At 40.3% G+C, this 25,381-nt stretch overlaps 1 protein-coding gene across 4 annotated transcripts in view; it reads right to left on the bottom strand.

Annotated features, from left to right (window-relative positions):
- Positions 1-25,381, bottom strand: part of LOC134527596 (mediator of RNA polymerase II transcription subunit 13) — a 265,928-nt gene that overhangs the window by 11,620 nt on the left and 228,927 nt on the right. For all 4 annotated transcript variants that reach the window (XM_063360415.1, XM_063360416.1, XM_063360417.1 and 1 more), the window contains 3 exons: positions 23,346-23,718; positions 4,275-4,552; positions 2,430-2,708 (listed from right to left, as the gene is read on the bottom strand). In XM_063360415.1, coding sequence (XP_063216485.1) covers positions 2,430-2,708; positions 4,275-4,552; positions 23,346-23,718 — 930 coding nt within the window. The remainder of the gene's footprint in view (positions 1-2,429; positions 2,709-4,274; positions 4,553-23,345; positions 23,719-25,381) is intronic.

Below are 25,381 nucleotides of genomic sequence, written 5' to 3'. Positions count from 1 at the left end.
TTAGGTATACAATTTTCTAGAGCTGGACAAACCTCAGTTCTCTGGTTTCGAACCGAGCAGAACCGAACCTCATACAGAAACAATTGTTTCAAATTAAAATGAACCGATGACCAGCATTTTGGTCTTTAATTGAGTGGTGAGAAAGAAAGGTTCTCCAGCCATATGTAAAATTAAAACATTATTTAGCTTAGCTTATATATATATACCAACTTTTAATTCATGAAGAAGTTCCATCTAAATTTCAAAAAGACTATCTTCCTTTCTCAGTGTTCACTAACCTACATTAAAAAATTATAATATTATAAAGATGACGAACATTCAGCATAAGGCCACATAACATATTTTTGTGGTAGACATAACCTAACATTTTTAATAAGTAAAACTTTTTAATAGGACATTAAAAAAAAAAAAAAAGTCGAATGTGAATTAAGTTACCTATCTACATTACAAAACCCGCTGACTGCAGTTGCTGTTTTCTTGGAAGAATGCTGCTCGTCAGAAGAAACTTTAGACATTTTTTGGGGTGGTTCTGGGTCATCTGGGTCGTCATTATCTTTTCTCCATTTGGAAAACTTAACGACGTTAGCCTGCTCATCGCAAATCACCTCAAGAACAATAATATTGTAAACGTAACGTAAGAAGTGTGGTTATAGAAATTTGCGTCGGAAAAAAGAAAACACGAGAAATAATGATGGCTGCCGCGACTACGCTAGTCAACTTAGTACCGTACTGTAAAATTTACTGGACCAGTACTTTTAATATTTTAATACACAAGATTAAATTAATATTTTCAGTACCTGACTGTTATAACCAAAAAGGCCAAAGAAAAAAAATACATCCCAGTAATTTACGTAATCATTTCCTACCGCATTTGTCTTGTGTTAACTTGATCACGTTAGTTTTGCCGAAATACGAGTGTTCTCGTACATGCGCTTTAGTTTAACGTATGGGGTACGCAATCTTTGGTGATTTTACAACACTTCTCGTACACGCACTACAGTTAAAGGTATAACATACAATACCTTTGGCATTTGTACGATAGTTTATATTACGTAGTACGAGAAATGCATACAAAATTCTCTAAAGTAAACAAAAAACAAAGCGCGCCTACATGAAAAAATGCTATGCGAGTTATGCGACGATTAATTATTTTTATTTTTATTTTTATTTTGTCTGCGCTTGAAACTGTTGAGGCGACGATTATGCGATAAAAGTCGGAATATTACAAGTAATGGAATTTTGTTGTGCTGTTTTGTGAATGGTCTCAAATGGAGGTTAGAAAATTAGAAAAACGTAATTTTTTTTAAACAAACGTCCGGTTTTTCGAATATATTTTAAGAGATTTCGAACCGAAACGAACCGAACGTAAGGGTTCGGTTCGGTTCGGTTCGAAATTTTCGAATTTCGCCCAGCACTACAATTTTCAATTACTACCTAAAACTCTTAAAAACCCACCTCGAATCCAACCTCGAATCCCACCTCGGATCCTACGAATCCTCGAATCCATAGGATTCGGTATATTCGACGAATACAAGATTCGAAAATCCCATCCCTAATATATATTTAGGGTAATAATTTTTGGTCTCTCTATAATATGAATAACTCTGAGTTATCACTAATTTAGATGTTAACTAAAGATTGCGAACATTGTTTTAATATTTTTTAAGTAGACTATATAAATTATAACATATTTATGACTATAAATTTTAACAAAGTATCAAAGGATAGTAGTTGTACTATCATTAGGTTTCATTTGGCACACACGTTTGATATGTTCCCTAATGTTTATTAAAGTGACTATAAATGGGTTTATTTTGCTAAAAGTGGGTCCACCATCTTTCCGTTCATAGACTCCCGTTATATTTTCACAAAATTATGCCTACCAAATGAAGCATACTGAGAGCTATGATGATTACACATCAATATAGTCAAATTAAACATTCTAAAAGATGAATGCTTTGAGTGATAATGTAGGTGTAATTTGAGTGGACAGCCTCTAACTCTTTATATTTATTTATGATATAAACTGAAGACAACACAAATGAAAGTCAATAAAAGGCTATATGTTTTTTTTTATTATCAAGAAGTACATACAAACATGGGGGAACAGGAAGAATTTGATAACTTCACAGATGTGATAATTGTTAGAATAGTCAGATTAATTTTTTTTTTAATTCAATGAATTTTACGAGTAGAAGCAAAAGTTGTAAGCTGAAAATGCATTAATTTGTGAAATGTTATACACAGGTTGTAAATACATTGTCCTTAGGGGGAAAAATCTTGGGACTTCAAATCCAGCATATAAAGTTATTATTTCGGGACATTTTTGTGGCTTTGGTGACCATTCCTACAGTTTTGTTACTTTTTCGTTATTTTCATGACCTGAATAAATCCTGCTAGAGAGACAGAACATGGCGGTGGATACGTACCCGGGAGGTACCATTGCAGGGGAAGGGGCTATGCTGGTCCGACATCCCTCCGAGGCCACACGCAGGGCTGCCCGGCTGTGAAGGAGAGTCTCCGCGGCGGGGGCTGCCCGTGGGCGACTGCGCGCCCCCCAGACCTGTTTCTGGCCATGCAAAGATGTCATTCAGGTCCATGGGCATCTCCTCGATGCCCTCAGGCATGTCATTGTCCAAGGAGGGGAACAACTCGTCCCCAAACTCAGGTCCATTGATGGTTGAGTCCTGGAACGCTGACTGGGAAGACTGCAAAAACAACCCCGAACCAAAACATATAGCTCCCGCAACACCAGCGCACACTCAAGTTCTCTTAATCTATAAAAATATGTCTGAGAAACAGAAAAAGGTTCATGAAGTAGACACTGGGAAACTATACAGAATCTTAGCTGGATGGGCTAAAATTTCCAAAATCTACATCTTCGAGCTGCCGCTGCTCTGGGTCAATAGGACAACCCCCCCCCCCCCCCCCCCCCCGCCGACCCTGACGAAATAAACATCCTATCACAGGCTGCCTTTACAACAGTTAATATTACCTTAAACATGCAGGGGACTGTGAACATGAAAATATTTCCGGTTCTTAACAATGAATTACTCATTCTAATGACATCATAGCACAGACTCTCTTTTATGCTCCTGATAAAGGACACTATGAGGGTGAAATATTATGAGTCATGTATTTTTCATTTTTCTAAAGCTTTATTTTTTAATGATTTAATAGGATTTCACATCACAAGGTAATGCACAGAGCTTTTAAGACAGCGAGACCTCCCAAGGTTATTCATCGCACATTTTATTCTAAAATCAAGTTTGAAAATTAGGGGCGAGACCGTGGGTGCTACTAATATTGAAAGAAAGAAAAAAACCCAAAACAACAACAACATAAAAACAAAACCTATTCATGGAAAGTACGTTTATTTAAAAAACAGACTTTGCGAAAGCACGCCAAATAATTTAAATTGATGAGTGATGCAATAAAACCATTTTATTCAACATAAAAAAAAAAGAAAGAAACCCGTAACAAGAACATGATTTGTAACTATACGCTTAACGATCGTGCAGGTTAACTCGGTTCCTGACAGAGCGCGCGCGTGCATGCAGTCTGCGAGCTATCGATATCAATCTTCGACTACGTGCAAGCGCTCTATACAGGAATACACGAATCAACACAACCAAACTGGCGCTGCTCACGTGTTTATAAGCGGTATAAAGCGATTCCCGAGACGTTAAAGATGAAATTAATAACTTTTAAAAAGTCTTCAAAACACGATTTACACATCAGATTACTTTGTAATAGGATTAATTAAGTTAGTAAGCAGTTTTATCTGAACGAACGGCATAAACTGCGTAAAGCAATAGGCGCGCTGTAAACAACGGGAATTTATTGCATTACAAAAAATGAGGTTAAAACGGGACAGAAATAAAATGGTTCAATAACGGTAACGTAAATAACGGTAACGTAAATAAGGGGTTTGGCTGTATAATTTTTTTGAGTGGAAGATATAATTGTCCATTTACATTTCTTTTAAACTGGGAAGGAAAAGGGGGGGGGGGGGGGGGAGAGAGAGAGAGAGAGAGAGAGAGAGAGAGAGAGAGAAGTCTTATATTAGTGTACCCGGGCCAGATTTTGCAAGTCAAATTAATGTAAAATGAATTCGATTCGAATTGCCGAATCGAATATCAAAAAGTTCGAACTCGAATTCGGAAATTTCGAATATTCGCAGAACCCTAGTGGCCACCCTGAAACTTTGATTTGAACTTCCTGATTAGATTAATTATTTTTTTAAAAATTATAATTCCAGGATTAGTGTGCACCTGTGTGGTGGCGGACGTGGGGAAGACGAGGATGTGCGTGCAGGACACGTCCTGGGGCGTGGACAGCTGGCAGTTGAGCGACGCCTGGCTGAACCGCTCGTCTGGGGTGAATTGGTCCGACATGAGGCGCAGCACGGTGTCTGGCTCCAGAGACACCAGGCACGCGCTCAGCACGCATGGCGCACCACTGGGGTACATGAGGCTGCACTGGCTGCATATCTCCTTCAGCTGTTTGGAGGCTTTAAGCAGTGCCTTGCGACTCAACAGCACGCTCCAACCTGTGCACACGCACCACACCGCGTTTAATACAAATAGCAAAGTGCGCACTGTAAAACATCAAAATTGCAATCCAGAAGACATTTTTGCATCAAAGCTGCCTTCCATTTTCCACCAATACCTGCCAACTTTGGCATGTACAAAAGAGGGAGATTTTTCCCAAGGGAGTAAACACTTATGAAATCATTAAAGTGGTGTATTTCTGGGGAAATTTTAATTCGAAATTGCAAAATATTACTAGTACTGGGCAAAGTTCGAAAATTTCGAACCAAACGTAAGGGTTCGGTTCGGTTAGAAACCTCTTAAAAATATATTCGAAAAACCGAACGTTCGTTAAAAAAAAATTACGTTTTTCTAATTTTCTAACCCGATTTGAGACCACCCACAAAACAGCACAACAAAATTCCATTACTTGTAATATTCCGACTTTTATCGCATAATCGTCGCATCAACTGTTTTAAGCGCAGACAAAATAAAAAAAAAATTTCTTATTGATCATTGCTTTGTTTTTTGTTTACTGTAGAGAATTTTGTATGCATTTCTCGTACTACGTAATATAAACTATCGTACAAATGCCAAAGGTCTTGTATATTATACCTTTAACTATAGTGCGGGATCATTTTAAACAAGTTTCATTGTATGTTTCAGAGGCTAATTGCTATTTTTAAGGACAAAGAGATAAATACTCTTAAGAGTTGATATCAAAATATAAATGGGTGAGGAGATAACTGAGGGTGAGTTAGTTTTGAAGACATGGAGGCAGGGTTGTTAAAAGTAGTAAGTGCACATCAAAACAAAACCAAATACTCACCTTAACCACACTCAATTGCCTGTTCCCCCCCCCTCAAAGTATAAGGTTTTGTGGTCCTATAGAGAAATTTATCACTTATAAGACAGTTGTACCTGGGCATATAGAATAGGAATATAACTTTGTTAGGCAGCCTACATTCAATTAATTTATAACTAGGGCCATGCAATTTTCGCGATCGCGAAAAAACGACGAAAAACGCGAAATATTCATGAAATCTGATTTTCCCACGAAATTTGCCTTGTTTTGACAATTCACGATAAAACACGCAAAATACGCAAATTTTTTTTATCAACTCCTTTGTTCAACACAACAGAGACAGTGCCAACTTGTACCACCTTACTACGAAAATAATATGTAATACGTTTTATAACTGTAAACACGGCAAGAAATTTCAACAATCCTTAAAAATCTGACGTGAGTAGAGTATTAAACTTGTATTCTCATAAATTCATGCGGTAAGGGATGTGGATTGGAAAACAAACGGTATTTTTTTTCCCCGTAGCAACGTTACCAATTTATAATATATTTTTTCTAACCTCAGATAACTTGCCGTATATATAGAGCTGTCAGGAAAAAATTAAATAGAACCATCCGTCGAAACGATCGTGGTAATATATTTTATTAACGAAGTCACGTGCCATCTTATATTTGTTGATACAGCAAATTAGACCAAAGAGTTACAGACTCTTTCTATGCATAGATGTGTTTATCCAGATGTAGAAAGCCGCTCACCCGAACAGTTCCGAAGTTTTCCGAACGCAAGTAAAAAAGCACCATAATTAAAGGATTAATATATTTTTAGTTTACGGTCATTAAGTATTTTAAATAACGCCAACCTAACCTAAGATAACGTTTAACTTCGGAAGATTTCAGGTTGTGCTTGTGGTTTCTATTTGAACTGTAAGTTATCCATCCAATACAGCACAAGTCAATGTTTTTAAAAGGCAATATCGCCACTATTCCACAATGGCGCCGTTCTGGAAATATTCAGTATTCAAAAAGAATGCAACACATTAGGTCCTAAAATTAAAAAAAAATTTTTCTTGGAAGTAATTAATTGTTGGTTAGTTCAACATGCCAAAATTTTTAACTTTGCAAGAACGTGTAAAGGAATTTAAAAGTGATGGCTTTTTTATTTTTGATGAAGGAAGTAAAATTATGACGTGCAAGTATTGCGACAGTCATGTGGAGTGGCTGCGAAAAGACTTGATTCTTGTAACTGTAGTCTGATACTTCAAGCAAACCATTTCAAGCATACTAGGGACATTGTTGTACATTTTAAATAAATTATCAATATAAATATACCTATATATGCTTTCACAATCGAGAAAAAATCTTTTTAAAAAGTAAAGCAGCATGGTCAGCACAACTGAAAATACACGTGAAAACACCACACAATGTTCAATGTTGACAAAATTGTAGATAATGCATGAAATATGGTTAACATCCACAAACAATGAGTGCATACTGTGCCGGAAATTAGGCACTTCGTCACCTTTTTTTAATTTTTCTATAATTTTAAAATTTTTTGGGAATACTTATTTTTTTTATTTACCTGGTTGTTGAGGGGGTGATTTACTTTTTGTTAGGCCGGTGTACGCCACGTATTTAAACTTTGTGCCAGTGGACTGAAGCCCCTTCCCAGGGGACCAATCTGATATTTTGCTGTCTAATGTGGACGTGGGCAGCCCGGTTGAGATTACTTTCGCCTGCAGTCACGTCCCGGGTTTGTTATTTTAATTCCCTGCATGACCAAAATTGCATAGAGCAGCTTGTGGGCTGCAAGCTGCTACTTCTTACAGGCTTGCTGAGAACAGCAAGTGTCGTTTTGAATGGGTCTCCAGTGGAGCTGCGTTCCCACCTTAGTGGCTATTTCTGTCCCCCCTTCCTCTCTCTCCACCGCACATTAGTTCTGAGAAATCAAGTCGGGAGCAGTGACCTGACGTGAACTTAGCCAAGACCATGGCCGACTTCAAGGACCTTCCCCCTGGTCCGACAGAGACGTCCACCACATCTAGCGGCAGAAAAAGTAACCGCGGGCCTGGTCGCCAGCATGCAGAGCTCACCCTCATGACACCTGGTGGCAAGTCAGCTCACCGCCTCAGTTAGTTCCCCTTTACGCCGCTAGAGAGCAGCGTCGCGACACCCTTAAGCCCTATGCTTCCTTCTCGCGGCCTGTAGAAGTTGATTCTTTGTAGCTTCCTGTTACCGCCGGTAGAGAGCGCGCATGTCGCGTTGTTGTCACCCCCGCCTTGGGCACCTCCGCATGTTTTCGGCCTTGAGCCTAACCTTCCCCCCCTTTTTTCTTAGGGCTGTGCGCCTGATTTAATTAGAAGCTTTGACCGCCATCACCGGCATTCAGTACTCTGACCTCGGCTGCTGACCACATCTTCTCGGCGTCCTCTGTGCCAAGAGGCTTTTCGCGGCAACGGCGAATTCGTGTGCACAAGAATGTAGTCAGCTTGCTTTAGGGATGTGATCCCAGTGGTACAGTAGCCAATAAGATGTAGTATTTAGAAGAAGTCATGTTTAGTTAAATTTTATTATTTTTTTTTACTTTCCTAAAAATTTTAGTTTCTTCCGCACATCCGCGAATTCTCGGTACGCGCCATCCTGATGTCGGCGCGAGACACCTCGCGAGCCCTGATTTCACACCCTGTTTGGTGAGTAATACAGCCTTTTTTTTTCTTCCCCAAATTCCCGTTTGTTGGCCTTTCGCGCCGACGGTGTATGACTGTCTGGACGCAGGTCTAATTCGTTTTGAATTTGACATGTGTTTCAGACAGGGTCAAAATTTCGGGGGAGAGAAATTGCTCCCCGCGTGATCTTCGGGACCTCCAGATGATTCCCCCCTTAGAAGAGTTTTCCTCAGGCTATCCGATGTCATCCTGGGAAGACCCGGGTGATATAAGCTCTATATATATATATATATATATATATATATATATATATATATATATATATATATATATATATATATATATATATATATATATATATATATATATATATATTCCACTTGCATACAAGGAACTAAATTAATTAAAAAGATACCAGCGAGCAGTGCTTTAAGAACGTAATCTTCAAGACATGTAAAATCAAGTAAACTCATATATATGTAATTGATGGGAGAATCAAATTTTGCTGCTATACTTGAAATTTTGTTAATGTAATCATTTGTTTGTTAAGGTGTAATGTGTAGAGCTGGGCCGATGCCGATCCCCGATCGTAATAATCGGCCGATTTGGTTAATTTTGCCGATCATAATGATCGGCAAAACGTAGCCGATTATTTGAGCCGATCATTGGTCTCCTACTGCAAACTTATAACATTGAATAATTACCTATACCTAACAACTTTCCATGTTTGTTTACGGTACTTTTCGGGAAGAAAATTTGATTATTCATCGAAAAATAATAGGATTTAATAATTTAAAACTAACCACACACGAAAAAAATGTACCAATAAAGTAAACAAATAGCGTAAGTTTTATAAACATTGAATAGTTACATACTTACCTAAGTATCAATTTCCACGTATATTTAAGGTACTTTCGGTAAAATAATTTTCCATTATACTATTTGCAAATTTATTTATAATTTACGAACCGAAAACTATGTATTTGTTTACCATTTACGGTTAATATTACCGGAAAGGCGAATGGCGACTGTTGTTTAGGTTAGTTATGTGACGCCAGAGATTAGAGTGACGCGCGACGGAATTCGTACGGATTAATGGCGCTAGTAGTCTCGTGGTTAGTAAACAACTACTCTTCGGGCATTCATCTATTTAGGTTTTTCTCGCTAAATATGGCCTATTGAAAGTTTTGTTTAGCGAAATTAATATTCTTATCCTGTTTAGCGGGAAATAGAGCTTAACTTTATTTTGTATAAAAACCTGGTTGATGAAGAGTTTTGTTTCCCACAGTAGAACCTCGTTAATCCGTGACGCGCTAATACGGGAATCGGATAATCCGGGACGATTTAAAAGTGCAGAAAATAAAGGAGAAGCTAAAATTGTCAGCGCTTAAAATTGACGTCACGCGGGCCGGCAGCCGGCAAACACTGCAAGCCATCGCGTGGGCCGCCAAACTCTGCAACGCTGTTTGTACCGACCCTTTGAGTCGCCCCCCCCCCCCCCCCCTTTTCATTTGTCACATTTGTCACTCTTTAAACTTGAGGGGGATGTCCTGACTTCTGCTTCCCGTCTCCCGTTTGTTTGAATGTTGTTTCACGTGCTGCCGAGTTACTTTCCGCCCGCCAACGCACGGCAGGCGCCTGGCGAGTGACGTGTCTGGCTGGCATTCGGTTGGTCGAAGGGTGGAGGGGGGTGGGGAGCTACCCAAAATTTGTGTGTACAAGGTAAGCACGATCTTATCTTTCTCTCTTCGGCTGTTGTAAATGACCGTGAACTAATGGCTAGGCAGTGCCGTATTTTTTCTAAGCCGAGACAATTCGAAGGCGGCCCTTACCGTTAACCGATTATCCGGGTTTATTATTATTATTATTATTTTTTACAGAATCTCAATTATCCGGTCATCGGCGGGTCCCAATGAACACGAATAATGGGGAGTTTACTATTTTTATCCATCTGCTTCCAAGGCGCAGTAAGCCTCGGGAGATGTTACGTCACATGACCTTGGCCTTAACCCAGCTGCACGCTGGTGTCCGAGAAGCTTGACAAGACCTTCCGGGCTTACCTGTATAATTTCTAGTCCGTGAAATTTATGTTGTCGTGATTTTTAAGTAATCATGTCAATGAAAAATAGTTTTGTCTGGAAATATTTCACAGTTTATAGTGATCCGTCAAAACCAACGTGTAATCAGAGGTACTTGAAAGGCTCTAATCGGCTCAGAAGATCGGCAAGATCGGCAGCAGATGATCGGCATCGGCATGATCGGCAAAATAGGTGATCGGCCCAGCTCTAGTAATGTGTATTGTTTTAAATAATGCAGGGGCGCCCCCCTTAACTTTGTTAATTACTAAGATTTTTACTATCATGTCGAAATAATGCTAAAACAAAACTTCTTAAAAATAAACCAGGAAAACCTATAGACCAAGCTGTTTATATAGCGTATTTATTTATCATATACCTTCTTGTACTTAACGATCCATGAACTCCCAAGTTACTAGTGTGCAGGAAGTGTAAATTTTGTCTTGTTCACCACCTCGTGTCCCCTCTGGTAATTAATTTTAATTTTCTTAATAGTTTGCCCAGCTGTTTCCAAGGTGTTTTTAATTAATTTAAAATAATCTAATTTTTGGGTCGAGGGGGCTTTACAATTGGTAGCAGAGCGTGGTTTGGTCTATAGGCATACCTAAAAATAAAATAAAAAATATACATATAAAAAAAAGTTAATTACTTTTTGGATTTAATTTGGTAATAACAATATTGAGAACTGATCGCTGGTACAACCTGTAGTTATATTGCTTTTTCTATTTTAAAATTTATATTGAGTTTTAAAGTCCCGTGCAGACTCAATCAGCGCGCGGCGCGAGAGTTCGCAGCGCCCAGACGTGCGGCAGGCCGGCTGGTCTACATGTGCCTTATCTCTTCCACCCCCCCTTCTCACGCTCTGTTCAGCGACACGACCCGTAATCTGAGGGCGACGACACGGCCCTGTGCCTCCCGCACACCCCTCTCCCTCTGTCCTTCGTGAGACGACCTTGCGAGCGGCAGGTCAATCCCCCTGTTGATGTATACAATTGGTGCAAGTCAAGCTAACAGTGGAAGTTCGCGCAGTTGTTTGAGTAGCACGGCGACATTATACGCAAATAAGTTTGGGCACATTCCCCCCACCTTGAAAGTGTGACTTACTCCCCGCGCAATGGGGCTAGTTGGTATTTTATGTTAATATAGGAAGTCTTATGAGGTAATTAAAAGTAAGATAGTTGTTAAGAGAGGAGTATTTATTGTGTACGTTTGAATCGTACATGTGGGTTAAATTTGTGTTTAATTAGCAGTAAGTTAGATCCGAGCAGTATGTTTAAGCCGGAGTTATTGCTGTCAGATGAGCTGACCTATGAGTTACAGCTACGCAATTTGCCCTCCAGTGGCAATGTGCAAGTCCTCAGGAAGAGACTCAGGGCCGCCCTTCATGATGGCGTGCCCACTAGCATATCGAATTTGGATTTAGATGTAACTGAAGAATTCAACCTTGCTTGCGCCAAGTTTTATGATATTTCGGTTTTCGTAAGCTACCTAAATGTTGAGGAAAATTTACCCAATGTTGAGCGACATATAGTCAGGCTAAAACATGTTACCCGACGCTTACAAAACCTGAAACAGTTTTCGGCAGACATTCTCCATGGAATTTATATAAGAGAGATAGAACGTTGTTTGCAACAGACGGCAGGTTTTCACACAAAATTAGCGGCTAGAGCAGCCTTTTTGGAAGACAATCGACACAGTCAGCATTATATCGCTGAAGCACAGGCTCTCGGCATCGATTGCCCCGCCTTCCCGGAAGGGGACTCTACTAGCTTACCCCTGGGGGTAGGGCAACCTGACACGCGACAATCAGAAGTACGTGCGACGGTAAACATACAAGAGAGGGAAACGAGAAGATCGCCAGACGCAGCCCCTGACTCTCAGCCACTAACGTTGCTACCAAATCAACCGATACCCGTAACTACCACTCCTTCAAGGCCGCTTGTGCATTTGACGACAGCGGCGACAAACATTACAACGGGTCACGTGACAACCCACCCCGTCACTAGTGTGACATTTTCACAGGGATTACCAACCTTAGTACACCAAATGACGCAACCATACCCACCAAACATGTTTTTCCCGTATCCGACCACTCAGGCCTATTTTAATCCTTATACTCAATTTCAGCCACAGTTTCCTTCATGGCAAACCACCCCTCTTCCGAGTGCTGGTATTTTGCAGCCGCCACTCACAACGCCCCAGCTCACCCCACCACAAATCAGCCCCTCGGGTGCGACTCGGGAACAGGCTCAGTCGCACCCGGTGCCACAAAATCAGCCTTCACATCAGCCGGCAGTACCCTCGGCTCAGCCCCACGACTCAGTATTGAGGAGCACGACTTCCCCAGAAACTGGCTACAGTTTCTACGGAAAAATCACCCATCCTGTAGAAAGGCTACTCAAGGATTTGCCAGAGGCGTCGGGTCTGGACGCACACAAACTGATTGATTTTCTTCGAGTCTTGTTAAAGCTACGGCAAAAGGGAGGGATTCCCGACAAACAAATTTTTGTAATTGTTTATCCGTACACCCAAGCTCCCTTAAGAGAGCGGATCATGGCAGCCAATGAGAATGACCTCACTTTCGACGAGTTTCATGAAGAAGTGTTAAATTTTTGTATACCGAGTAGGCTACTCACAAACATCCGGTTGGAGTGGTTTAACCGCTTGCAGCAGCGTAATGAAGCCTTGCCGAATTACGTTGCTGACATATGGGAAGCCAACCAGGTACTCAGGCTAAAGGTTCCAGAGAGAGAGGTCGTGAGTACGATTCTAGACGGTTTGAACCCAGCGGAGCGCTCGCGCTCAGTGTTCCAGGCGCGCCCTCAAAATTATGCTAAGCTAGATAAACTTTGCGTACACGCCACAAACATAGAATACGCTGATTTTCAGCGAAATAAACAAGCCACATTCGCTAGTCAACAAGGTAGCAGCGCGGGAACGGATCGCAGTAATTCACAATACAGTCAAACCTCTATCTATCGTTTTTCAGGGGACCAACAAAAAAATTCAGTAGATGCGGACATTCAATAGATGTGGACTTCACTCTAAGAATTTTTAAAAAATAATATTTCAACCCAAAATTAGTGTCAGAAATATATCAGTTACTTGTCATTAAAGTTAAATCAGTTGAAAAATAAATAAAAATGGGAGTATTTTACTTAATTCAATTTACACTTGCAAAAAAAAACATACGCACAATAAATCTACATGGAAATTAAAGACTTTTTCAATATCCTGAAGTCTGAAATATGTTTACTCATGTCATCAAATGTAGAGCTGTACTGAAGAAGCCGATTTTACCAATATTTAGTTGAATCTGCATTTCTGTCGACTTCCGATACGTTTGTTAATTTTCGGCCGAAATTACTGAAAAACGAGAGATACTACCATAACCTAAAAATCCACGAGTACCCTTTTCACTTTTCGTAGTAGTACTGCATTCTTTCAGATCGCATTATTTCTTCGCAACATGTGCCAAACGTACATACAAAAATTTAACATCCTTTTTTTTCAATAATGTTCTTTAATTTTAATATGTCATAAATAAATACATTACCGTCACGGTAAATATACATCTCGGTTGTTACGGTAACTGCAGTGCAAATGTGGTAGCTATCGTGCTTCTGTAGTAATTATGGTATCGACAAAGAATCTTTAGTTCTTTTTATGGTAATTATCTTAGGATAACAATTGGGTTTGTACTGTAGTTATGGTACATCATCCATATTTTTTCGTAAGTTGTTGTTCATTTGTCTTTTCATATTTACGTGCTCCATTACTTGGCTGCAGATTTAAGGTGATTTTTACTACTGTATACTATCGTTACTGTTTTTATGACGGTTTCTTTCTAAGAAATGGTTATTTCTGCAAAATCTTTATGGTTAAACGATCATCTATTATAATTTATAGTGATGGGACCACATATTTTGTACGATCAATGCGGACAAAACGGTAATTCGAACATCGGTACAAGCGGACTTTTTTAACCTTAGTTGTATGGCAATTTTGCCGGGACCGTAGAAAGTATATGATAAACACGGACAATCGATACATGCGAGTTCGATAGATAGAGGTTTGACTGTATAAGAATGCAGCACAGAAACATCAGGGCAATACATTTTTCTCTTCAAGGCCACAAGGTAGATATCAACAAAATACACATTGTAATTTCTGTAAAAGAGACGGACATTCCCTGTCCCAGTGTTACCTTAAAACAACAAACATAATTACGACACTCCAAAAAACGCATAACGCGGTGGCCCGAACAACCTTATTTAGGACCACCGAAAAATTCAAGTATTAAAATTTTTTCTTAAAAATTGGGAAGGTCAACTTGCGCCAAGTAATGACAGTACACAGGAAAAATCATTACACCAAAACAATAACCATAAGAACAAGGAGCCCAGGAATAAAAGTAACAAGCGAGGTCACAAACATAAACAAAGAAAGCACAATAGCAGGAGAAATAGCAAAAATAAGGGAAATGGTGATTCAACGCACACGTACTCATGTAGGACATGTGTTAATCCTACAAATAAGGGCAAGAGAAAGTGCCACCAATTTTTGGCAATATTCCTACAGTAATTCCGTATGCAGTAACATTGATTGGCGAACACACTGTACCGGGACTAATTGATACGGGATCAGCACGCAGTCCGATTTCTGGGCAGTTGTTTAACAAGTTAAACCAAAGCAAATTAATTCTAAGAACTGAGAGCACTAAGTTACAATGCTTCACAGCTTCAGAGCAGCCATTAAATATTATGTTAGCAGTTGTGATCAAGGTAAAAATTGATTTATATTCATGGAATTTCCCATTTTTGGTGTCTGATCAACTTGCCACAGACCTAATCTACGGGTCTGATTTCATTGCCAAGACAGGTCTAATCATTAATCTTCAGGCTAAGAATTTTGTTTTCAAATTCAATATGGGTAATCCTATTCCTTGTGGGACCCCTAAGCAAATAGTTTCGGTTCAGGCCGAGCTAACGGCAGCCATCTTGGATCAGGGTAACACAATTTTACACGAGCACCTTAATACACAGCAACGGGCCGAAATCGATAAATTATGCAGCAGATTTCCAGATGTCTTGACTAGTAAACTAGGTCGCACGAATTTAGTCGAGTACCAAATTGAGTTAGCGGATAAGATACCAGTGAGATCTCACCCTTATCAATTTTTAGGCCCTAAGATGCAGACGATGCGCAATCATGTTCAGGAGATATTGGACAAACGGGTAATCGAACCCTCCACCTCCGCCTACAGTTCTCCAGATTTTCTGGTGCCTAAGGGAAAGGATGAACAACGATGTGTAATTGATTACAGAAAAGTTAATGAGAAAATAGTCATACAAAACATACCTTTGCCAGACCTAAACACTGCCTTTCATTGGTTCAGTAAGGCCAAATATTTCAGTGTGTTTGATCTAAATTCTGCTTACCACCAAATTCCCCTTACTGCAGATTCAAAACCCATCACAGCCTTCTGTGTCCCTTGTAACTTGTACCAATACACAGTAGTGCCTTTCGGACTGGCCACGGGAGCCCAAGTACTAACTCGACTCCTAGAACAGATACTAGGAGATCTAAAATTCAAAACAGTGTACAACTATCTAGACGATGTCGTCGTATATTCAGAAACATTTGAAGAACACATCAAACATTTAGAGGAAGTCCTAAGTAGATTTCGTAAAGCAGGGTTAACTGTCAACACAAAAAAGGTTAAGTTTGCAGTCCAAGAACAGTCTTTTCTAGGACACTTGGTTTCTAGCAAGGGAGTAACCATTGACCCTTCACGTACACAAGCCATTCGTGATTTTCCGCCTCCCACAAACCCTAAGGGTATTTCACGTTTTATTGGTATGGCAAATTTTTACTCAAAATATATTCCCAATTTCGCCGAGCACGCAGCACCACTAAATACATTGCGTAAGAAAAACACACCTTTCACATGGGGTACGGAACAAGAAAAAGCTTTTAATTTCCTGAAACACGCAATTTCTTCCCCGCCTGTACTCCGTATGGCAGACTTCACCAAACCTTTCATTTTACAGACTGATGCATCCAGTGTGGCTATTGGTGCAGTACTGTCACAGGAAGTCGAAGGGTGCAGACAGCCCATTGCGTTTGCGTCGCGGACACTTACCCACGCCGAGAGGAAAGCCTCCTCGATCTACGAATTAGAATGCCTCGCTGTGGTATTTGGCATTGACAAATTCCGACAATTTATAGAACACAGGGAATTACTGTTGGAGACAGATAATCAGGCATTAGCCTGGCTTTTGGCACACCCGAAACAATTAGGGAAACTCGGGTGATGGATTGCAAAAATTTCCTCTTTGAAGTTCAAAATCCAACACATTCGTGGCACACAGAATATAGTAGCGGACATACTGTCTCGCATGTTCGAAAACCCAACTCAGACTCCGCCCGAAGGAACACCACTCTTATGTCAAGCCCTATTAACAGATTTTCCGTTGGCATTTCAGGATTTACAGAGCCAGCAGGAAGCTGACCCACACATTTCCAGTATTATTAACCTTTTTAATTCAGGAACGGTGCCAAAATACTTTAGGATATCTAAGGGGCTGTTGCAAAAACGCACCCCCCAATCAAAAACATACAAAATTGTGCTCCCACAAAATCTGCATAATATGATATTCCATTATTATCACACCTCGCCAGTAGGCGCACACCTTGGTATATATAAGACCATTCAGGCTATCCGACGTGATTTCGTGTGGGACGGCATGCACAAGGACATCACCGAGCAGGTGAAACTATGCAAAATCTGTGCGCTGAGTAAGCCAGCGCAGAACACTAGTTTCGGTTATTTAACCTCAGATGTGGCAGAGCGCCCCATGCAAAAGATGTTTATGGACTTTGTCGGGCCTTTCCCGCGATCAAGGACAGGAAACACTATGCTGCTGGTGTGTATTGACGCCTTCACAAAATTTGTCTGGCTCATCCCGATGCGAAAGGCCACCGCAGAAAACACTGTATCTGCGCTACGTAATCAGATCTTCAAGACGTCGGGAGTCCCGTCTATAGTAGTTTCAGACAATACAACCCAGTTCACGGCTAGGATTTTCAAGAACATGTGCTTCTCACATGGCATTCTGCACGTCACAACCTCGCCTTATTATCCACAGCCCTTGCATGCTGAGAGATTCAACCGCAATCTCCGGTCTGCTCTAATAGCTTACCATGCGCAGGAGCAGGATAAATGGGATTTGAATTTGGTGTGGCTGCAAATGGCCTTTAATTATGCACATCACGAAGGACACAAAAGTACTCCTTTCGAACTCATGTTCACTTACCAACCTAATACCCCTCTTTCAAATCTTTGGTCTTTGAATGACCTATTGCCAGATGATCCGAGAGACATCAGGGAGATTTGGAGAAGAGCTCGTAAAAATCTTAATCTGGCTCATGAGAGCAGAAAAAGAAAATACAACAAAAATCGATCTCCTAACCCTTACAGGGTAGGCGATTTTGTGCTTTGTAAGGTACACCCACTCAGTAAGGCAGTGGATAAGTTTTCCGCCAAGCTGGCGTACCGCTGGAGAGGTCCCTTTCAAATACAGCGATTTTTAACGCCAGTTACGGTTAGCCTAGCTGACCCCAGTTCGGGAGAATTCGTGACCAGAGCGCACATCTCCCATCTAAAAAAAACACAGGTTGACTTAAAGTAGATGTGTTTAATTTCTTTCCCCTAACATAGGGGACTCTCTAATATTACGCATACCAGAAATCCTCGAGGTCTTAACAATCCATGGTACTAGAAATCAGAATGCTAGCATTAAGTTGTATTAGTTTTAAGTGGCCACTCAGTTAATAAGCATTTAGTAATAGGTTTGTTTAAAGTTTATCGATATGTTGTGCCTGAGAGGCAGACGCGTCTCAAAGGTGTTAGAATATAAGTAGTAGGATACAGGTGAACATGGTACTAATTTTACTAAGGTGTGTGTTTTTTATTTTTCTATATGCTCCGCATTTAAGCGGGGAAGTATGTGCCGGAAAATGGGCATTTTTAAAATTTTTCTATAATTTATAATTTTTTGGGAATACTTATTTTTTTTTATTTACCTGGTTGTTGAGGGGGTGATTTACTTTTTGTTAGGCCGGTGTACGCCACGTATTTAAACTTTGTGCCAGTGGACTGAAGCCCCTTCCCAGGGGGCCAATCTGATGTTTTGCTGTCTAATGTGGACGTGGGCAGCCCTGTTGTGATTACTTTCGCCTGCAGTCACGTCCCGGGTTTGTTATTTTAATTCCCTGCATGACCAAAATTGCATAGAGCAGCTTGTGGGCTGCAAGCTGCTACTTCTTACAGGCTTGCTGAGAATAGCAAGTCTAGTCACGAATGGGTCTCCAGTGGAGCTGCGTTCCCACCTTAGTGGCTATTTTTGTCCCTCCTTCCTCTCTCTCCACCACACATTAGTTCTGAGAAATCAAGTCTGGAGCAGTGACCTGACGTGAACTTAGCCAAGACCATGGTCGACTTCAAGGACCTTCCCCCTGGTCCGACAGAGACGTCCACCACATCTAGCGGCAGAAAAAGTAACCGCGGGCCTGGTCGCCAGCGTGCAGAGCTCACCCTCATGACACCTGGTGGCAAGTCAGCTCACCGCCTCAGTTAGTTCGCCTTTACGCCACTAGAGAGCAGTGCCGCGGCGCCACTAGAGAGCAGTGCCGCGGCGCCCTTAAGCCTTATGCTTCCTTCTCGTGGCCTGTATAAGTCGATTCTTTGTAGCTTCCTGTTACCGCCGGTAGAGAGCGCGCATGTCGCGTTGTTGTCACGCCCGCCTCGGGCACCTCCGCATGTTTTCGGCCCTGAGCCGAACCTTCCCCCCCTTTTTTCTTAGGGATAAGCGCCCGATTTAATTAGAAGCTTTGACCGCCATCGCCGGCATTCAGTACTCTGACCTCGGCTGCTGACCACGTCTTCTCGGCGTCCTCTGTGCTAAGAGGCTTTTTGCGGCAACGGCGAATTCGTGTGCACAAGAATGTAGTCAGCTTGCTTTAGGGATGTGATCCCAGTGGTACAGTAGCCAGTCAGATGTAGTATTTAGAAGAAGTCATGTTTAAATAAATTTTATTATTATTTTTTTTACTTTCCTAAAAATTTTAGTATCTTCCGCGCATCCGCGAATTCTCGGTACGCGTCATCCTGATGTCAGCGCGAGACACCTCGCGAGCCCTGATTTCACACCCTGTTTGGTGAGTAATCCAGCCTTTTTTTTCTTCCCCAAATTCCCGTTTGTTGGCCTTTCGCGCCGACGGTGTATGACTGTCTGGACGCAGGTCTAATTCGTTTTGAATTTGACATGTGTTTCAGACAGGGTCAAAATTTCGGGGGAGAGAAATTGCTCCCCGCGTGATCTTCGGGACCTCCAGATGATTCCCCCCTTAGAAGAGTTTTCCTCAGGCTTTCCGACGTCATCCTGGGAAGATCCGTGTGATATAAGATATATATATATTCCACTTGCATACAAGGAACTAAATTAATTAAAAAGATAACAGCGAGCAGTGCTTTAAGAACAGAATCTTCAAGACATGTAAAATCAAGGACACTCATATACAGTAGAATCCCGCCGATGCGACCCCCCTCTGATGCGTCCATTTCGTTTATACGACCGTTTTTGAGAAACCGTGAAAAATTTGAGCAGAGAAAGTCGAAAATTTTAGTAAAATCGGCTGAAAAACAAGTCTGTTACAATTTGTTGGGTGCTATGTGTTCACGTTTATCTTGGCGAGTGTTGTACTGTAAGCAGGCAGGCATACAAAAGACGGCTAAAAATAGATACCACCCCTCTAGACTGTCCACGCTAGCCAATATCGGTAAACTGCGCGCATCACCTGATAGCATCTACGCGCGCGTCTATTGCCGTCCCGGTCCCGTGCCTTTTGTTTTGCGACTGGTTAGTGAGTGATCTTGCTCACTTGTGGATATGCTACTCTCGCTTGTTGATTCGGATTTCTCTTGGTTTTTATTAGTGATTGTTGACGACTTATTAAGCTTTGTTTCTTGAATGCCGATTTGGTTACACTACTGGTTTGGTTTTGTGAATAAGTGTTGACGACACAAGCATTTGTTTTTGGATTTTGATTTGGTAACATTGTTGGCTTGATTCTATGAACGATCGTTGACGACACACCCAGTTTTACACGGATTTTGATTTGCTTACAATTTTGGCCTAATTTTGAAAAGCATTGTTGACGATTGTGACTCGTTTTTGAATTTACACGGACTCGTGGTTTCGTGGAAATGAGTTTAAAGCGAGCCAGTTTTGTCGCTAATGAAAAAATGAGATTATAAAACTGCTGCCGCGGGGTGTCGCCTCATCGTCGGATACATCGTGTGAATGCCGCTCGAGCAGTGTCTAGCCGAGCTCGGCACGTCCACTATCGTACGAAAAGCTGTCTCAGCTGTCATGTTATCTTACCCGCCCCGCACGAAAAGCCACTGTGGTAGCTTCTGCGAGAGCGTAAGAAACTCGTCCGGCCAGCATTCTCCTCCCCTCCCACACCGCGTGCGACAAAAGCCTGGTTGTATAGTCCATTCTCAGTAAAATAAATATTTTTATGGGCTTATACGACTGTCCTTCGCCGTTAATAAATACTTTATAAGTTATTATGATACAATTTGTTTATTAGTCACACAGCAGTTTCTGCTGAAAAATCACTAATACTTTGAATTACAGTACAACCCGGTTATAACATTCCCGTTTTTAACATTTTCCCGCCTATAACACCATAATTTCATGGTCCCGTCATTTCTCCATTTATCACAATGCTTTAATTTCCCGCCTGTAACAATATTAAAATTTCTACATTCCCGCCTTTAACGTTCAAATTTGCTTTGATAACTGCCACAATTTGCAGTATCCCTTCCTTCAAAGTCATAATTTAGAGCGAAACCATAGCTAGAAAATACAGCACGCATATACAATCAGATGTTTACATTTGAGTAGTTCACCATAGACGTGGTACACACGCACTCCACAACTTGCACCGGATCGACTATCAATATGGCGTCCTGTTCGCGCTTGTTAGCCTATGACTTGTTCCTTTATACTTATGATGCGCATTTTGTGCACTGATACATGGTCGGAAACAGTGCTACTATAGTCTATGGTGCTGGTTTTTGTTTCAAAGGTTTAACATCTTGAGATGGTTAACTGTTCTATGGATATATTCACGGCTTTTGTTTGTGGTTAACCTTTACCGTAATTATTTTTTTTTTTTACTTATTGTAGTCACGGTCGTATTTAATTAAAATACGCCGTATTGAAATTTTATTCAGGTTTTTGTACGGTTATGATGGCCGATAAATATAAGCGAAAATATATTCTGTAGCTGAAAAAATTCAGTTTATTAACCAAGTGGACAGGAACCCCAAACAAACGGTGTTGTGATTGCAAAAGAGTTGAATATTTCTGTTTCGTCTCTGAACTGTATCGTACAAAACATTTTTTTTTCTTTAGCATATTATTAGGTATTATCTATAAATAAAATTAACCAATTTTCCACTCTATTGCTGTACTTAGTGTAATACTCCTGTATTTTGTGTTGTTTTACCTATACTTTTTAATTTAATCAATCCACGCGTAATTTTTACAAAGTGAAGATGATTTCCTGCTTATAACATTTTCCTGCTTATAACATTTTTTTATGTTGGTCCCTTGGAGAATGTTATAACAGGGTTGTACTGTATATTGAATAGAAAAATTTAGCAGGGCCGTAAATATATTTATTTTACTGCATAGTTACTTTTTCATCTGCATTCCCAAGTTTTTTTTTCTTATTTTTTTTCCCCCGCTGTGAAGGGACGTGGAAAAGATAATTGCTTGAGCTGTCAAAATAAACATCGCTGACGGCAAGGGCAGAAGCGCATCCTGTCGGTCTGTCATGATTATCTACTCCAAAAACATGTCACAGTATTTCAGGTTAGCATTGTTCTTATATCTTTCGTTTTTTGCCGAATGTTTTCTACCTGATCCACACAAGTTCCTTCGTCAAGTTTTGAACGAAAAAATGGGGTAAAAATTGGCCCGAATTCTCTATTGCGACCATTCCGTTTATAAGTCAGTTTTTCCGGAAACCGCGAGGGGTCGCATCAGCGGGATTCTACTGTATATGTAATTGTTGGGAGAATCAAATTTTGCTGCTATACTTGAAATTTTGTTAATGTAATCATTTGTTTGTTAAGGTGTAATGTGTATTGTTTTAAATAATGTAGGGGCGCCCCCCTTAACTTTGTTAATTACTAAGATTTTTATTATCATGTTGAAATAATGCTAAAACAAAACCTCTTAAAAATAAACCAGGAAAACCTATAGACCAAGTTGTTTATATAGCGTATTTATTTATCATATACCTTCTTCTACTTAACGATCCACGAACTCCCAAGTTACTAGTGTGCAGGGAGTGTAAATTTTGTCTTGTTCACCACCTCGTGTCCCCTCTGGTAATTAATTATAATTTTCTTAATAGTTTGCCCAGCTGTTTCCAAGGTGTTTTTAATTAATTAAAAATAATATAATTTTTGGGCACGAGGGGCGTTACAATACAAAAAAAAAATCCCTAAATTATCACAATCACTAACGTGAGCACATAAGAGATGTATGCTTAACCCCATTTTTTATGTGATAAATATTGTACTAAAATGTTATGGTACAACTTATATTAGCTATATACGTTGTTCCGGATAGTCCCTAAATGTTATGATACAAATGGCAGAATACCTATTTATGTATGGCATTAACACTAAAAAACACAAGAATAACTCCAAAATACAAAAGCAGGAGATTCGAATGCCTAAATGGGAGGTTGGGAGAATTGGTGCGGAAAATCTGGAGTCTCCCGCCTAAAGCGGTAGGGTTAGCAAGTATAATCAAAGATTCTCTAAATAATGTCAGCCAAATGCTGGAAAGGTATCTTGATATAGATCATGGCAGAGTCCTGAAGCAATCTTTACGACTTGTATTAATAAAGTCAGTCTATCAAATAAAAACTCTTATATCCCCAAGATGAATTTTAATTCAAACATGACCAGTTGTCATTAACCACACATTCACTAAGTGTATAGAACATCAGTAAAAAAGTTACGCAAGTGTGTTCATTATTATGAATAGTTGTGTGATGTTCACAGCTCATAAATAAATAGTGTTTATCAAACCTGGCGACAAAATATGCAATAAAATAGCAAAAATGCAATGAACAGAAATAGCCGTTAAACCAGACTACTGTAATGGCAGCAACTCACCCTTCAGCTCCCCGTGCCCAACACGGCCGATGCGCCCCACCACCAGCCGCCACGGCTGCACACTCTGCGACATGACGCCCAGCACGAAGTCCATGAGCTTCTGCAGCCCCGCGCGGCGCGCGGACGCCCTCCGGCGCCGTCCACGGTTCGGCACGTCCACGTCCACCACACATGTCTCGAACACCTCCCCCCGGTCGTCGGTGGCAACGGCCAGCAGCCAGTGCTGGTCCTCCGACAGGCAGTAGCTCACGTACAGCACGGAGCAATGCTCTGCGCCCGGCTGGCCGAATGACTCGCTGCTCTCTGTCTTCTCCTTGACGGGGGCGAGCACGTAGGGCGGCGTGTACAGGCGGTAGGGGGCACGGTTCTTTTCCTGTCACACACACAGCTACACAGTAGGATATTTGGTTCTGTAGATAAGCAGTGAAAAATTACTTATTTTAATTATTTTACCCACTAAAAATAAGAGAATGTCTAAATTTCTTATATAAGCAATTAAGTGAATAAATAAGTGATACAGAAAAAAAAATTAAATGATTATATCTGGTCCCCATATAACCAAAAAAATAGGGATGGGCAGAAACTTGGAAACTCGAGCAGAGCCAGGCAAGTAGTTAAAGCTTGACTAGGCTTTTGTTCATTATACTTGACATGCGCAACGAACATGGTATTTTGCAAACACTTTCCAAAATAATTTAATACAGTAAACTCCCGATTACCCGAGGTAATGGCTGGCAAGGGGTCCGTGCATACCCAAAATACACGGTTAAAGAAAGAAATAAATAAAAAAAAGTAAAATTGTTCATCCCAACTACCGTATTTACCCGATTGCAAGACGACTCGAATGCAAGACGAGGTCAACTTTTTAACCTTTATAAACCAGAAAATAGTATATAACAAGCTATAAATAAACATTTTACCGCCACCGTCGCACATTTGCTTCGGATATGCCAAAACATCTTGATGCAGCACTGTTGTTGTTTTCTTCTGCATATTTTACCACAATGAGCTTAAAATTTGCATCGTGATATGTTCGAGAGCCTTTCTTTATAAAAGAACTTGATGTTCCTCGCCTTTCAACACTATCCATTTTAGGTTCCCAAAATTTACCGCATTTGTTTATTAACGAAAATAAACAATTTCGTTTACATAGAATAACATTGTTAAAACGTATACAACACTTTGGGTTACTAAAATTGTTACAGCGCTCGCAACATAGTGGAGATATCATGTACTACAAAATTCAGCATGAGAAATGACCTGGTTTACCAACTCCCAAGTCTAGGTTTCACATCTTCTTTCGTGCATACTTTATCTATGGCGTGAGCGCAAATAAACAAAGCATGGCAACTAGTACCATAGATGTTTTTTATAATCTTTTTGCGTACAAATTAGCTTTAAATTGTACTGTATTTTTTATTAAATGATTATAATGTTAATAGTTATTTATTGCCTGTACCCATAAAAGTAATTTCACATTGTATTAGCCTAAAAATGTGGGACAAACTACCATCAAAAATAATGATTTTCAAATGCAAGACGAATGTGAAATTTTTTACCGTTGCCGGGAGAAAAAATAGTCGTCTTGCATTCAGGTAAATACGGTATCTAGCCAAACACTGTATAAGGTAATACAGAAATGATACTAAAGTGTTAGATGTAATTTACAGAAAAAGTTACAATATATATAACTATAATACAACTGTATTTTACATTGCCATATTTTACATCTGGCTAGCTAATAATTTTTAATTTTGTTTTGAATGTTAAGTACCTCTCGTTTGCGTTTATTATTAGACATTACTGTCTAATAATACAAAATACTGCTGAAAAAATATGACAGTTATTTCTCGCATGAGTCACAGAACAGATGAACCGTGCTGGTGCCAACCTGAATGCGGAACACAATCCTGGCACAGATGTCAAACAGTATATTAGCGTAGCGTAACACTTTTGTCTAAATAATTCACACTTCTCTCAAACTTCCGTGTTTCAATGTATCGAATGGTGTTGTGTTGCTCATGTCGCATACTACG

Source organism: Bacillus rossius, chromosome 1 (genome assembly GCF_032445375.1).
Source record: "Bacillus rossius redtenbacheri isolate Brsri chromosome 1, Brsri_v3, whole genome shotgun sequence".
NCBI lineage: Eukaryota > Metazoa > Arthropoda > Insecta > Phasmatodea > Bacillidae > Bacillus > Bacillus rossius.
This window is presented reverse-complemented; position numbering and strand designations above follow the sequence as displayed.